This window comes from Mercenaria mercenaria, chromosome 18 (genome assembly GCF_021730395.1).
Source record: "Mercenaria mercenaria strain notata chromosome 18, MADL_Memer_1, whole genome shotgun sequence".
Lineage (NCBI taxonomy): Eukaryota > Metazoa > Mollusca > Bivalvia > Venerida > Veneridae > Mercenaria > Mercenaria mercenaria.
The window spans coordinates 46,276,164-46,292,113 of NC_069378.1; the positions used below are offsets into that span (position 1 = coordinate 46,276,164).

At 35.4% G+C, this 15,950-nt stretch overlaps 1 protein-coding gene across 3 annotated transcripts; it reads right to left on the reverse strand.

The window, feature by feature from the left end:
• Positions 1-1,570: 1,570 nt before the first annotated feature.
• On the reverse strand, positions 1,571-15,605 carry LOC123539128 (uncharacterized). 3 transcript variants are annotated; one of them, XM_045323616.2, is made up of 2 exons: positions 15,486-15,605; positions 1,571-4,545 (listed from the first exon to the last, which is right to left on the reverse strand). In XM_045323616.2, exon 2 carries the CDS (start codon positions 4,467-4,469, stop codon positions 2,514-2,516), a length of 1,956 nt encoding a protein of 651 aa, XP_045179551.2. In that variant the 5' UTR covers positions 4,470-4,545; positions 15,486-15,605; the 3' UTR covers positions 1,571-2,513. The 3 variants fall into 3 exon arrangements, with proteins under 3 accessions (XP_045179551.2, XP_045179550.2, XP_045179548.2); XM_045323615.2 differs by lacking the exon at positions 15,486-15,605 and adding an exon at positions 8,088-8,203; XM_045323613.2 differs by lacking the exon at positions 15,486-15,605 and adding an exon at positions 8,000-8,123.
• Positions 15,606-15,950: the final 345 nt, after the last annotated feature.

Consider the following 15,950-nt stretch of genomic DNA (forward strand, 5'->3'; position numbering starts at 1 on the left):
ATTTACCTCCCCTGGCGATGAACATGACTCGTACTTGCGATGAGCATTCAAAACTCTCTGAATATGGAAGTAATGTTGAATATCTACAGGATATATTTTTAATACTCGGCGTTGAAAATAACATTTTTTTTTGACTGAAGAATTTTGGAAATGTTGAAGAACTGTAAGATATTAATCCTGATAAGACGACAGTTTAGACGGTGTTAGTTCAATGTCAAGGACGTTTACTGGGTAGTGTACACTGAACACGAGCTTGTAATTTACCAATGAGGAAGTTGCATTCAGAGACTGGCATCAAAATTCAGGTTAGCAATCTCACGCCCAGCAAGTCGAGATCGTGGTCAGTCTTGACAATGGATCAATAGAAGGCTAGTCTTGACAATGGATCAATAGAAGGCTTTCTTACATACCAGACAGGACTTTCCCGTGCTTTTGCCGGTGCTAGAAAAACTCATCTTACACCATGGGATGTAAGATGACTCACGTGTTGTAGGTTATGAATGAATGCGTAAAAATATAGTGCTTTAAAGAAAACCATTCGCTTAATTACATTTCTTCTAATATTTGAAGAATATGGTATGCAAGAAAAAAAATCCATCACTGGTTAAAAATGCGGATAGCGGTATCTGGCTCTCGGTGACTGTTTTGAGGTAACTCGGTAGAGCCTCGTTACCGCCTAAACGGTTACATGTACCATCGAGCCAGATATTTCAATCCGCACCTTCAACCAGTGATATGAGCCGCGCCATGAGAAAACCAACATAATGGGTTTGCGACCAGCATGGATCCAGACCAGCCTGCGCATCCGCGCAGTCTGGTCAGGATCCATGCTGTTAGCTGACAGTTTCTCCAATTCCAATAGGCTTTAAAAGCGAACAGCATGGATCCTGACCAGACTGCGCGGATGCGCAGGCTGGTCTGGATCCATGCTGGTCGCAAACCCACTATGTTGGTTTTCTCATGGCACGGCTCATATATTCTTACAATATTTTGAGACTAATTTTACGACCTTTGTTTCTGTTAGGATTCTTGTTCATCAACATAAGTTTAGGTACCACTTAAATATCAGACATCTGATTGTTTTTTTTTCCTGAATTTGAATTTGACAGTACAGTGTTGCACGCTTCATGAGACTAATTTCTAAACTTAAATTTACAATTCTGGTTAATTTTAAAATGTGCAGAGTAGCCGTAAAACACAGTCAGTCTTCTACCTATAGTATTTTCTGTAAAGGTCAACACGCTTGAAGGTTCGATTAGTTATAAGAAGGTCTCCCCAAAGACGCCAGTTCTTATTAAGCAAATCTGCATAGCAGTGTAAGCAAGGGGAGCAACTTCAGGCGTATTCAGTTGTTTTTACATCGCTGGTAAATACGATGTGTTTTATATGTTCTCCGTGGTGAGTGCTCGAAGATGAATCATGCTACACCTGTCATTAATGAGGAGAAGTTGTCAGTTACTTCGTGAGAACAGGTTAATACTGGCAGGAAACCAGGAACACTGGATCTATGTTAACTGACATCCTCCTTGAAAAACGGCGTTAAACTTAACAAAATAAACAAACAAAATCATAATTTAATTTAATTTATGTGAGCAATATTTAATTAACATTTTTGTTTCATAAGTACATTTTAAGATAACTACTACAAATGCTGAAAATCCTCATCCGTGGTATTTAACTTTACTAAATATGTAACCTCATCGTATATGTAGAGCTATACTCATAACTGAATGTCATAAAGTTGTCTCCTCTTTGAGAAATAACACTGCTAGGTATCCAAAAAATAACAAAATGTTCTTGCGATTTTATAGCTTTTGACTGAACTATTGCTTTTTAACATATAGGCGTATAGCTTTGTAAATTGTTACTTTCGTCTATCCGCTGAATGTAAGCTTGAATCTGAGAAACTAATTACATTTTAATGTTAAAAAGACCGAATGAGAAATTAGCTAACTATAACTACTGTCCAATCTTTTACGAAAGTCAATTACAAAATCCATATCAAGATATTTTATATTCGCCAACCATTTAAAACATAACACGATTTTGCAATGATATAATTTGTATAAACACTGTATTTCAGGTGAGGGTTAAAAGATTTAAATCTTTCTACTCGATCCTGTTTGTAATCTCACTTTTGTAGTTCTGTATTTGTTCTCATATGAAAACTGTTGTATAAGCTAAAAGTCAACGTGAATCATTCTAACGAACACATTAGGCTTTCACTATCATATAAATGTCCATACTATATAATTAACAGAGACTTTATAGAAAATGAACACGAAAGTGTCTTCTTCCGGCACACTTGAACTAAAATGAACACTTGTGCGCTTGCTAATGCTATGTTGCCGATAATCAAGTCTGTTGCAACACATAATAAAATGCACTGACTTCTCAATAAAATAAAAAAACATACCACAAATTTTCTGAAATTTTATGAGTTTTGCACGATATGCTCGTGTAGCCTTTGGATGGCAATTTACAGCATTATACCCTACAACTGTTGCATTCTCTTAACTTTTCAACAAAATACAAAAGTCCTTAAAGTTTTGCATTGAAATTTTCTGGCCTCTGATCAGTCTTGCACGATCTGCTCGTGTAGCCTTCGGATGACAATGTGCAGGATGATATTGCAAAACTGTTGCATTGTCAGTGTTTAGGTTCACAAATTGCTTTAGTTGTTTCACAGATCCCTTCACGGTTATTAGCTGTAAATTCATCTTTCTTTCACCACAGTCCTTTCCAACGACAATGCCCTCCGTCTCCTTTACTTTGATGACATCACCTATATCAAAATCGCTACTCAGGTGGACTTCATGCTCTCCAATAAACAACGTACTCAAATGAGGAGATTGACCTTTCCCTGTAACATAATCAGTGAGCCCCTGTGCTAATCCCTGTGGTTTGTCCTCTTCAGTTAACTGTTGCCTCACTTTCGCCCAGTAGCAGACATGATCGGAACGGTTTTTGGTCGCATGCCATTTTCTTTCGCCAATTCGCTGCCTGGCCCTTAGAACTGCTGTTTCCGGAGGGAACAAATTCAAGTGCGCACATTCGTGACGTTTCAAGATCGGCCATCCTAACCTGCTCAGGTTCGATGCAGTTGGAAAGTACTCTTCTTTAACTTCCCTCGTCGAAAAGAGTTTATCCAATGCGTAATGAATAGCCCGAATCTTGCCTCTTCTCAGTCTGCCATTTGGGTGGACTTCCGTTACTATGACGTCATGTGGAAGTCCCCAGTACTGAATGGTGACAATGTCGCCTACTTTTAGATCATCAAGTCGATATATTGCCTTTTTCTCGCACCCATAGGGAGCCATCAAAGCTTTCCTTATGTTTGGTATATGATGTTGTACAGCAATTGATAAAACAATCAACATAAAGCAACTTGTAACTGCTGGCACACAAACGCATCCACTCATTATAAAATAGGTGGCAACAGACGTTATTCCATATAGAGAACATCTAGCCCATAGATCCGTGATATTGTCTCGGTAGCACGACATGCAGATTTCATTCCTGGTGTATTTTACATGGAAATATATTGTCATCACCAAGCAGTATAGGACATAAAAGGCTGCGGCTCCACCTAGTACTGTGCTAGCCTCGGGCATCCCAACATTCACGAGCTTAGCAATTTCATCGGAGGAGTCAAACGAGAATTTTGCGAGGAATTTTGAGAGCAATTTAACTACCATACTGCCTTGTCCGAAGATTTCAACAATGCGCGCTTTCAATGCCATAACTTGTGTACTCTCGCCGATTTCAAGAATTTTCTGTCCCAGTTGCTTCCACCAGTGCAATTCTTTATGACTTTTGCTTAACCCAACCACACACCATGTAGCAAAGTGCTCGCAATTTGTGGTGACAACATTATAGTCACTGAATCTGATCTTTTTGCACTCTGTATGAGCATTTTCACGATCATTCAATGCTTTTTCAGCTCTTTCTACAATCTGGCTTGGTGTGTATCTTGGATGTCTATATACAACTATATAGAGCTCGTCATGCGTTAAAGCAAATGTTGTGACCGAATCACAAAGTCCAAGTTCTCCTCTTTCATTCTGCCACATATGAATGAGTTTAACCTCGGCAATGTATTTCTTATCATCCATTGCAACGATATCCTTAACAATCGCGTGGTGCATATAAACCCACTCTTGCTTCCTCTTCGAAGAATCATACGCGTGACCAATTCGCTTACCAGGCATAGCAATATGTTGGCCCTTCTTTAGTTGTGATACCCGTTCCACCCTGACATGACTGACACACATTCCGCAGCTTACAGTCGGTTTAGAAGATGTTGCTTCATTTTCCGCTTCCTGTTGGAAAGCGTCAAAAGCGCCATGTCCTTCGTCCTGTCTTACACACATGCTGATTTCATCAAAAACGTCAGAAATACGATCCGAAGATTCAAATTGACAAGCATCATCCCGGCTCCAGCGGCCAATTGGTTTACTGTAAGCCATGGCTGTATTTTCTAGTGCGGTGTGTTCCAATAAGCCGTTAACAGGTTGAACAGAACGTCATGGAACAGGTTTCATGCTGAAATAAAAAGAGAAAACCTGTGACAGCAGCTAATTGTTAAATAAGTCTGCTCTAAACCCCATTGATTAATGGCTTGTCGGAGGAATCAGTGTATCCAATGTTCAGTCTAAAGAATAGAGGGCCTAAGCCTTAAGCCATAAAACCTATCAAAACAGTAGAGGTCAGGCTATCACTGAATGAAATGTCACTGCTGTAGGTCCAAGTATATTTCAGTTATTGATGGAATCCCGTTTTAAGTCTCGAGATCAAAGTGATCTTGATCTAATACCTGCAGACCGCAAAAAAGCAAACAAGGTCAATATGACCTAGCGCAGACATGAAAATAACATCGCATCAAATAACATTTGTTCATTAAAAGATTATCATCGGACTGTGAGTACAGGTCGAAACTCTAAACCAAAGTAAATTTACGAATAATATGGGATAATACTGAACCATTCTAAAATATAGGCTACCTTATGGCAACATAGATGTATTCTAAAACTACATAGATTTCAATCACAATCCCCTTCTGATTGTTTTGAACACTTCGAGGAAATATGCGACTTCTAATATCTTCGTAAATATTCGTTTAATAGCAGAAATCTATCATCATTGTAAACCACATAATTATTTAACAACATCCGTTACCCGTATGTAATTAGGCTATGTTTATATTTCATATCTTATCATGGTAGATAATGAATTGTATTCATGTTCTTCAAAATATCAATTTGGTTTATCGCCGTCTTTAACATGTGATCTATAACACTTATTGTGTGTTCACTGAGTGATTTCTACATGTTAGATTTTCACTGGAGATTATTTTGAATTTGATGATCTTGTCATGGTTGAACAACTAAGTTAACTTAAAAGATAAAGTTATTTTAGCATTAGTATAAATTTGATAAAAAAATACTTAGCCTACTGTATGGAGTGATATTTGTATTATTTTTGTCAAAGATTTGCTTTGACAATTACATATTCAACCGAAATTCTTTAGAAATGCAAGTTTGTAAAATGATTATTATTACCCCCCTTTGCCTAAAATTATAGATTTCCGAAGCTACACTTGTAGTTTAGTTCTGGTTATTGAAATATCCCATTATCTATGATACCTTTCACTTTTTTTTGTTTAATCTGTTATCGCTTTCTTCAGGAACAGAATGACTCAAGACACAGAGTTAGATTCCTATTAGTAATGTATATCTTATTACCTTTTTTGTTATAAAATTGTGCAATTTTCATTTAAAATATAACTTCTAGATTTACACATCTATCTGACAGATACTGGGATATTTCGATAATCTGAACAAAAACACAGGTTTTGAAACCGTGTGTAGCTTCTAACCGCATTCATTTCCTTTCTATATTGATTGCGAAACCAGGATAAGCAAACATCTTACAAACTTACATTTTATTAACTTCGGCTACCTATATAATGACCAATGTAAAGCATTGATGAAAATATTTTACAATGTATAATAGTTCTTATATGCATATTATTCTAACGGCAAAGTATATTTATCAACTTGATCCTCATACGAACATAATTCTATCTTGGTTGTGCAACAATAATAAAAAAGATTATCAAAATTAAAAGTGAAATCTAATAAGTGTTAAGTACTCCGTGAACACAGATCGCAAGTGATAAAAAACGACTAAAATCTGACTGACTACCTGTAAAACTTCAAATGTAATTTTGCCATATTTTGAAAATTAATGGGTCATTTATTAAATGTCAGATTTAATCATTTTAACTCGCGGATGACTTACTTTCGCGGATTTCGTGGTTCGAACAGATACTACTCAAGAACTATAGATCTTATCGAAGTCTTGTCCCCAAAGAAATGGACAGATCGTTTTTTTGCCGCAACCATAGACTAGCTACTAGCCTGATAATAATTATATTTCTACATTTTTCCACTTTTTGTCGAATTCAGTTTCATAGAAACAAACGCCAGTCTATTTTAGAGATTTTCACAGAGGAATGATGTTAAAATTATCATGATATTTGGACATAGGATATAGACTGGCTCAGTTCACTACATTCAGTCATAAAAATGTAAAAAGATATATCATAGTCTAGGAGCTAGTCTACCGCAACCATTACATTAAACGGCTTATGCAAACGAAAAATAACAATTTTACAGCATTTAAAAATTGTTCGGCCGCTTGACTTAAGGCATCGCCACAGTCACAACTCAGTATCAGTTCATATTTTCAGGCCGAGTATTTTTCTCTTGAAAATTGCACTAAAGCCTTAACAGCTGGTCAAATTATCATCAGCATAAGAAGCATATGATGATTTATAGTACATATGCCACTTGTAAAATATTTGAGTCTCGTTTAGACCGAAAATTTACCACAAAATATTGAAATTTTATGTGCAGTAGAACTCCAATATAAAAAATATTACAAACACAAAATTTAGTTAATTTCATAGTACAATATGTATACTGCAAACTCCTACGGATTTTTGTCGAAATTGTTCCTGGTTATTGCATTAGACACAAAAAGACAACCCCATGTAAATTTAATTTAAAATGTTGTTTATACATGCATTACTGACCACAGGTAGCCAGGTAAACCTATACATAATCCTATAATATCACCTGTTTATATACATGTAAATTATGTGTGAACATATAACACAAATTGGATAAATTGATGGTGTTGGGATTTTTGTGTATAATTCAGTAATCAGGTAAAATTTCAAAATAATTTCTGAAGACTTTATTCTTCACGGTCTGCTTTACAGTTGGCTGTAATTATCTTTGAAATGTATTGAATATATATTGAGTTTGACTGCAGATAAAATTGCAAAATTTTGTCATAAAAAATATCGAATAAAGGCATAATACAGGTAGTGAAATGCACATCATTCTACTTGCATATGTTCACATAGATATTTAAAACATAATTATGACAAATTTATTGACTTTATAGTTACCACTTAGTCATCTTTTATTTTTATGAAAATTTGCATGTAAAATTTTGAGTCAAATGGCTGCCACTGTAGGCGATGCCTTAAGCTAATCTATTATATTATGATAAAGAAATATGCATATAAGCTACATGTATGCATACTGTTTACGAAAGTACATGAAGATCTAAGGTGTAAATTTTAGGCTATCAAAATGTCTGCTGGTCAAGTTCGCGCAAATATAAAAAAGACGGACCCATTTGAACCTTAGAAAACGCAGACATAGTCCAAAGAAGTATTTTTTATAGCTCTTTGCATAGTCATAGCATATGACAAGACAATATGAAATTTATGACATAGCAGACAGAACTGCGCAGTAAGTATAACAGCTGTTACCAATGTTTCGGTTGTCTGAAATACTATTACACTTCAGACATCCCCGATAAAAATGATAATGATAATAAAAACAACAACAACAAAAAAAACAAATATAGTATCTTCATGTCACGTCACAATCATATCAAATATATGTTTACTGTCTCTTACCTTGGTGAGATTGATTATAGATCCTTACACCACAAATGCTATCTAAAGTATGATTAAACTGACTGTACCGTTAGAGATAGGTATTTACCTGTGAAATTCCTACTACTATAAATATATGATTTTGGAATTCCTTAAGTTATCAGGGAAAACCCCGATAATGTATTCTATATCTGTGATTATAACATGTGAGTATGCTATTGGTGAATCGTGAAAACTTGATAATTTGATTTTGTTGACAATCTGCCAATATCATAGTAATGAAAAAGGCCATTCAAGTGTAATTGATGATATGCAATACTTACGACTAATGGCTCTTAAATAATAATAATAATTTAAATGATGATAATAAAATCTTTATTTAATGAAGGTTACATACAAACTGTACGTAACATAAAAATGAAACGTTTACCGGGTACTTTTTTCAGTATGACCTTCTGTTAACAACAATAACAACAATATACATGTATACAAACATTTATACGATTTCACATATTTTTTTTTGCGTCTTTATAGATACATATGACGAAAATTTAAAAATAACATTATTTTGTTTATTTATTTATTTTGTTGGGTTTTACGTCGCACCGACACAATTATAGGCCATATGGCGATTTTCCAGCTTTGATGGCGGAGGAAGCTGTATCCATATTGATATAACTTTAGATTTATACTTGAATAGTTTCACATATACATAACTTTATATTTAGTATACTCGGATTATTTACCTTGATCCTGAGCGTAACTTGATCTGACATAAAGTTTCATGCAGTTGTGTAATGAAAAAAAAACACCTATATCCAGATGTTTATCGATGTACGGAAGCCTGATAGGGCCTTCAGTTGTGAAAAAATGTTTTCGCAAGTATAGAAACCGAAAGTTCTAAATTTTTAAAATGTTCCATTCTTTGCAATTATTTCGAGTGACGTTAAGTAGAAATTTTGAGTAACAAGTTGAAATTTTGACTTAGTATTTCGCACTTATATCCGCAAAATTTCAACATCTGTCCATCTTTTAAAAGCAAAAATTAATAATGGGCAACATTTTTTGACTGAGATAGTAAACATGTAAAGTGAATATATCTGCTTACACATCTGATATATATATTTTACACATCATGTTGGGGCTCAAACATGCACTACCATACATCAGTATACATGCATGACCAACGCTGGTCTCCTCCTGATTTCAAACCGTATTTAGCATGATTAGTTCTGGTGGTAGGAGTTCAAACTGTACCGAAAACCTTCTAAGTGCGGAAAAAGTGCAATATTCTAAGTTCAAATATTACTCGGCCACCTTGTATGGCCTTTCGAGATTGTTTGAACTTACAGCCAGCTAAGTAAAAGTAATTTCCTATGGCTCTATGTCTTTGTTCTTATTCATTTTTTTTTTTAAATCTGGAAATGTTCGAAATTAGAATCACATCTGTTCGAAAACTAAACCATTCTTCGGATTAATAACAGCTGTGAGATTTATTGCTATCTATATTATTTTTTTTTTGTAAAATAAGGCCCCTTTAGTTCCTCAATTCAAAATATAAGATTTTTAAAGCATTGATGAAAAACATTTTTAGTAAAAGTAATCAAAATATGAACGTAAAATGATCCGAACATCACGTTACTGTAGTGCACGCCCGGTAATCTCCAGAATCATAACCTTTCGGTTATGTATGGAAATGCTTCTTTTGTGATTTCCAGTTATGATGGTTTTCACGTAAAAACAGTGACACAGGTAAGGATTCTTACAGTTTCTTTCCAATATTGCTATAATTGCAAAATCAGCGAATGCTATTCGGTGCATGATTGAACAATGATTACACATACATACAAAATTTTCCGTGCAGCAACTACTTTAGAAGTTGTACAAATGATGACATTTCAGCGTTTCTGTGCCACCGATAGTGCTTTCTGCTATTGTTTTCGAACACATACGTTTTCTTGCGGCAAATAGTCGGCCTCAGTCGATCAATGATACACAAACGTTTTAATTACACCAACGGAAGTATTTCAAAAGCTTGTAAACGTTTTGTACCATCATGCTGTAATTTCTAATATGAAAATTTAAAGCGCGACTAAACAATATTAGCAACAACAAATAGACATTCAATGCAGACATGGTAATCCGCACATCCATCATTTTACTTTGCTTTTCATGACAGAATAGTTTAGATCTCCTACGGCAGATATTGTTTTACGAAGAATCATAACCCACTTTGAAGACTCATAACATCACCAACCGGATCATAACACCTAATAAACTGCAAACTTTCCGTCGTAAACAACGCTCTCACACGTTTTTGTCGGAATAAATTGAAACGTTAAATTTGTGTATCATTGATCGACTGACGCCGACGATTTGCCGCAAGAAAACGTACGTGTTCGAAAACAATAGCAGAAAGCGATATCGGTGGCACAGAAACAAACGCTGAAATGACATCATGTAAGGGCCTACAACTTCTAAAGTTGACAGAAAGCAAATAGTTGGTCGCTGCACGGAAAATATTGTATATATGTAATCATTATTCAATCGTGCATCAAATAGCATTCGCTGATTTTTCATTTATAGCGAGCTCGAGAATCGAGCTTTACGGTAACGCAAGTATACTTGCACACTTGGTGATGGATTTGAAAAGTTTCGTCGGAAGTTTTTAAAAAGCGCACCCTAGCGGATAGGTGCTCACAGGAAGTACTTTTTTCCGGAGTGAATACAGAACTTCATTCAATTGCTAAAAAATATTCATCACTCAACAATAATGAAAGAATGATTTCCAGTTGTTTGAAAAAAATATTGTTTTCATTTAAAAGGTCAAGCATCGGCCAGAAAATGGAAAAAAATGTCATTAATAAGCAGAAAGAAACGGGAACGCGATAATGACGTCACCGTGACACCGGCTTCCCATAAATTTTGCAACGTATGATATTCACTGTTACAGGTATGGTGACACTAAATGTAGACTTTTTCAAGTGAATAGGTTCTCCTGAATTCTTGTGACTAGTGAATAGTTACTTTGTGACAAATAAATGATGCATAATATTTTTAGCTAAATCCGATTTCTTTGAGCTCGCTTTGAGGCTTTGCCTTATTTCATATTAGTAATATTGGAAAGAAACCGTAAGAATTCCTAACCTGTGTCACTGTTTTTACGTGAAAACCATCATAACCGGAAATCACAACAGAAGCATTTCCATACATAACCGAAGGGATATGATTCTGGAGATTACCGGGCGTGGTAGTGGTCGGTAGACCAAATACAGTCGAGTCCACTTAATACGAACTCGCTTGTTACGAATTTTCCGCTATAACGAACAAAATCCAGATTCCCCGGCTGAGTCCTTCTATTTCTTTGTAAAATTATTTCGGTTATAGCGAACTCGCTTCATACGAACTTTCGGGAGATACGAACACATTTTGGAAGTCCCAATGAGCTAAAATGTTATAAGTTTCCATTTTTTGATACGAACTTATTTTAGAAGTCGGCGGCCAATTTTGATTTTTTTGCTACGCTTGATCTTTTAACAGTTTAAATCTCTACAGTGCTAATATTTAATCGAAGTGGTTATCACCTGTATTCGATAAGTACATAATAAAGAGATTAACACTATGTATGCAGTTATTTTATTCATTACAATCGAGTCCAAGTAATAATGTCTTCAGCAATTCAGCGATAATCACTTTCATTTGTTATAAACACTTGGTGATTCAATACATTTGTACATTAAAATTTATTTTTCATACATTTTTACGTGTTTCAGTATGAATTTTGTTGAGTTATTTCATTGTAAACTGAACACACTCACTTAATTAGTTAAAACTACTAATGAGCATCTATTCACTTCTGTTTTTATTTATTTACCGGACGCTATTCACCAGAGATACTGGTGATACTGCCCAACTTGCTCGGGCAAATTACCCGGAAATCATACATTTCGTTTGATACGAGCACATTTCCCAGGTCCCGAAGAGTTCGTATTAAGCGAGTTTGACTGTATCAATTTTTATAAAACTCTACTTAAGAAAACGCAAAAAAGTCGGAAAAAATCCGAGAAAAACTTACACTGTCCGAAACTGCGATCTGAACTGAACGAAACGGTGGTAAATATGACGTAATTAAGCACGTGTTATTTCGTTCGTACTCTGGTGACGTCATAAACGTAACAATCAACAAAACGCTTCTTAATATTAAATGCCAAGGCTGATAGGGGAGTCAAAATGACACTTATTAATGGTGGTAGTTGCAGGCCCGGTTCCAGAATATTTTTACTTTTGGAGGTGGGGAAGTGGGTGTTTGTAGGGATGGGGAAGGGAAGAAGGCAGAAGTTGAGGGTGACGGCGTCGTCATCGGCGAGGTTCGTGTTAGGGGTAGATACGGGATGGGGTGCCCTTCCTGTAAAGGTTTCAGGGGGTCTTAACTGGATATTTTTTTAAAAATAAAAGATGGTAGATTTTAGCCGAACATCTTGTTACCGAAATATTACCAATCTGGACCGAGGCTGTAGACAACAGTATATTGGCAGAAATGCCAATGGCCACTGTTCAGCTGATTGAGCTATGTCCGGTGAATTTTAGTCTAAACTTATAAAGGTCACATCTTAGCTGACTGGGATAGGGATAACATGTTCCCCCGTCACTTCTGGATCGAACTTGGATGTTGTGCATTTCCGTCTATCTTGAAGGTTAGTAGCATAGAGCATTACCAAAAGTAAAGTTCACTTTCGAAGATCCTTTACGACATTTAAGAAAAAACAACAACATTTAATTATTATTTGCCTATAATGATTGTGTTTATTTATTTAGCAAAATATTGCAACGTCGCCGTTTCTACATGTATAGAGTATACACAGGAAAAGGGACGTAATCATGTGTTCGAGCTTCATTGTAACTCCGATTACTACGATGATTCTGTACTGTGTTGGTGCGCCGTAAAACCCAAATAAATAAATAAATAAATAAGATTCTAAAGCAACTTTAATGTATTAGACCCGTAATAGAGTACCTCCTCTTTGAAGATTATTCATTTCCTAACATAGACCTACTCTGACCTTAATTTTCGGCGGGGGGGGGGGGGGGGGGGGGGGGGTCAAACCCCACCGGGGCCAAAATTTTTTTCGCTTATTTTCCTTTTTTCCTAGTAAGTTTTTACTTCTTTAAAGACAGTGAATTTATCTCTGAAACAGAAGGGGTAGAATTAGACATCTTTAAAAATACTGAGTTACACGAGGTAAAAGTTCTCTATTATTATATTGCCTTCACTCTTTAGATTACATATTGTGGAAGAAATGTAGGTAGGTTTTACTTCTGCCTCAAGGTTATTTTTGAATGAAGTGAGTAAAATTCAAAACAGACCCTTTCAATGTTGAAGTTTAGAATTCAGTTCCATTAAATCTGTTTACTTGAGGCACCCTAGAAAAAAATGATATTGACAGTTTTATTTTGTGTTTTATAATTGTTTACAAATAGTTTGATGTTTCTTTTATCAAAATTAATGGTATAATAAATTCTCTGGAAACGTTTTGGATAGTAGCCATCACTTTGAAATTGAGGAAATACCATAAATTATACAAAATTTATAAAACACGGCACAGTAAAAGTTGCTATTAGGTGTCCAATACCTTAATTATTTAGTAGGATTTTTTTTTAACTGTGTTACATATTCTTTAAAATGCGGGAAATCTGAGCGGTCCTGTTCATAGCTAACAATTACTAGAAAGTTTAATGATTTTCTAACAATCTTCCATGAAAGAAAGTCAAAAAATCATCTGACCTATCGGAATTAGCTTTTCAGAAGCCTAAGTGAGCAATGAAGAATTTTCCTTGAAATTATAGTCTGTATTCAGATCAAATGTTTTGTTCATAGGAGGTAATTCCTTATGATATTCAAAAATTATATATTAAATTATGTCCCTTCTCTTCTCAAAATAAGTCTGATTAGACTGATTAGACGGTTTTGAGTATTGGACCAGCGAAACAGGCGCTCTTATTGAAATTTGATTTGCTGATAATGCCATATGCGAGTTTGTTTATCTTTATTATAAAATTGCGCTATAAAATACAAGTACATGCACAAAAAAATAGAAAAGAATTTCAAATATTATTAATACAAAAAGCTCAAAATATGGAACTAGAAACGTTAAGATATTTTTTCTGGTTCTCTGCAATTTTAGGGTAGGTTTCTTCGACTAGAAATTACGGAATGAAAGTAATTGTTTTAATTGTTTTAATTTGTTTTCTTTTGCATTTAAGTTGGATCTTACAACTGGATTGAAATGGGCTCGTATATTTCCCCGATGGATACCATGGTTCTCAGAGTAAACCTGTGGGTAGGGTGTTATATATGTGTGTGTGTTCGGGTTTAACGTCTTTTTTCAACAATTTTCCAGTCATATAAACGACGGTGTCTACTTGGAGCAGTGAGCACAATGCCCAACTTTACAGTGCTGCCTCACTGGAATATCATGCCGTAGACACGTGACACAATACCCCACACAGTCACATTATACTGACACCGGGCTGACCAGTCCTAGCACTACCCTCTTAATGCTGAGCGCAAAGCGAGGAAGCTACTAGTACCCTTTTTACGTCTTTGGTATGACGCGGCCGGGGATCGAACCCACGACCTCCCGCAGTCGAAGCGGACGCTCTACCACTAGGCTACCGAGGCGGGTGTTATATGTATCATGTCACTTTCATTTTGGTCTTGTGCTAGTGATTCTATCTTTTATTTTATTATCATCATCATCTGTTTTGGGGATCTTCCAATCATTCAAATCAAGTTCTAACACGAGCAGTTACAAGGGCGTGAGAAATGGGGATGACTGGAGGGAGTGGGGGGAGTGGGGGGGGGGGGGGGGGAAAGAGACTTCAGTCGTGTTCTTGAGTGTAATACAAGAAAGTATGGACCATTTTATAAGTCCAGGTTGATGTGTACATTGTACTCCGTAATGTCAGACCAAAGGCCTTTATATATCACTCCACATTTTTTATTCATGATGGGAAGTTATCGCTATCTGTGTACAACAGTAACACTGGTAAGGATCATAGCTTAACAGACGACTGTTACATATAACTGAAATAACGGCACTCAGCTATTCCATTTCGGTTGGGTTGGTTTGAAAGGGTGGTGTAAGGGAAGTTTCTAGGTGTTGTCCATGGGTATGCCGCTCGCCTCATAACATTTTAGTATTGATACATTGTACTGCAAATGGTACAATCTAACATACATTTTCAATTTTGACAAAATCTGAGCTTGAATTTTTGACAAATTGTCATCATTTTCAATGTGTCAATTTTCATAAAGCAATCTGACCACAATTTTTGCAATTTTAATGACTACATATATAAAGTTCGGCGAGCGAAACGAGACAAATGATATGACTACAATGACAAACGCTACCCCTTGTTGGATCCGCTCTTGAACTTAATATAATAATAATAATAATAATAATAATAAACACGAAAAGAAAAAAAAAAAAAAAAAAAAAAAACTTACATCATAAAGCTCTTCATCCAACAGCTGAATGAACACTTGGAAATTAAATAATAATGAAGTCTATGATTTATGAAATCAACGTTTAATCAACTCTTTTTCATCAGCTCAATGTGAGAAATAACGTTCTTACGTGTTCAAAAAAAAAGCCGATTTGTTTCACCAGGCTGGAACTTTTTGCGATTTTATAGCGTTTGCTTATCAGCATTAATGCGTATATAAACGTTTTCCTTTCAAGTACACTGACATGAAACATCGAACATAATTTTTGAAAATCGCTAAACATAAATACTATCTAATCTTATTGGGAAGTCAATTAAAATCTGCACTAAATATTCATTTTCCTCCCGATTTTAAAGGAAGCTACTTAAATACGTAACAAGATTTACTAGCGATATACTGTTTAATTATACATTGTCCTACTTTAATTTACAGACTTTTACTCAGACCTGTTTGTAATAATGATAT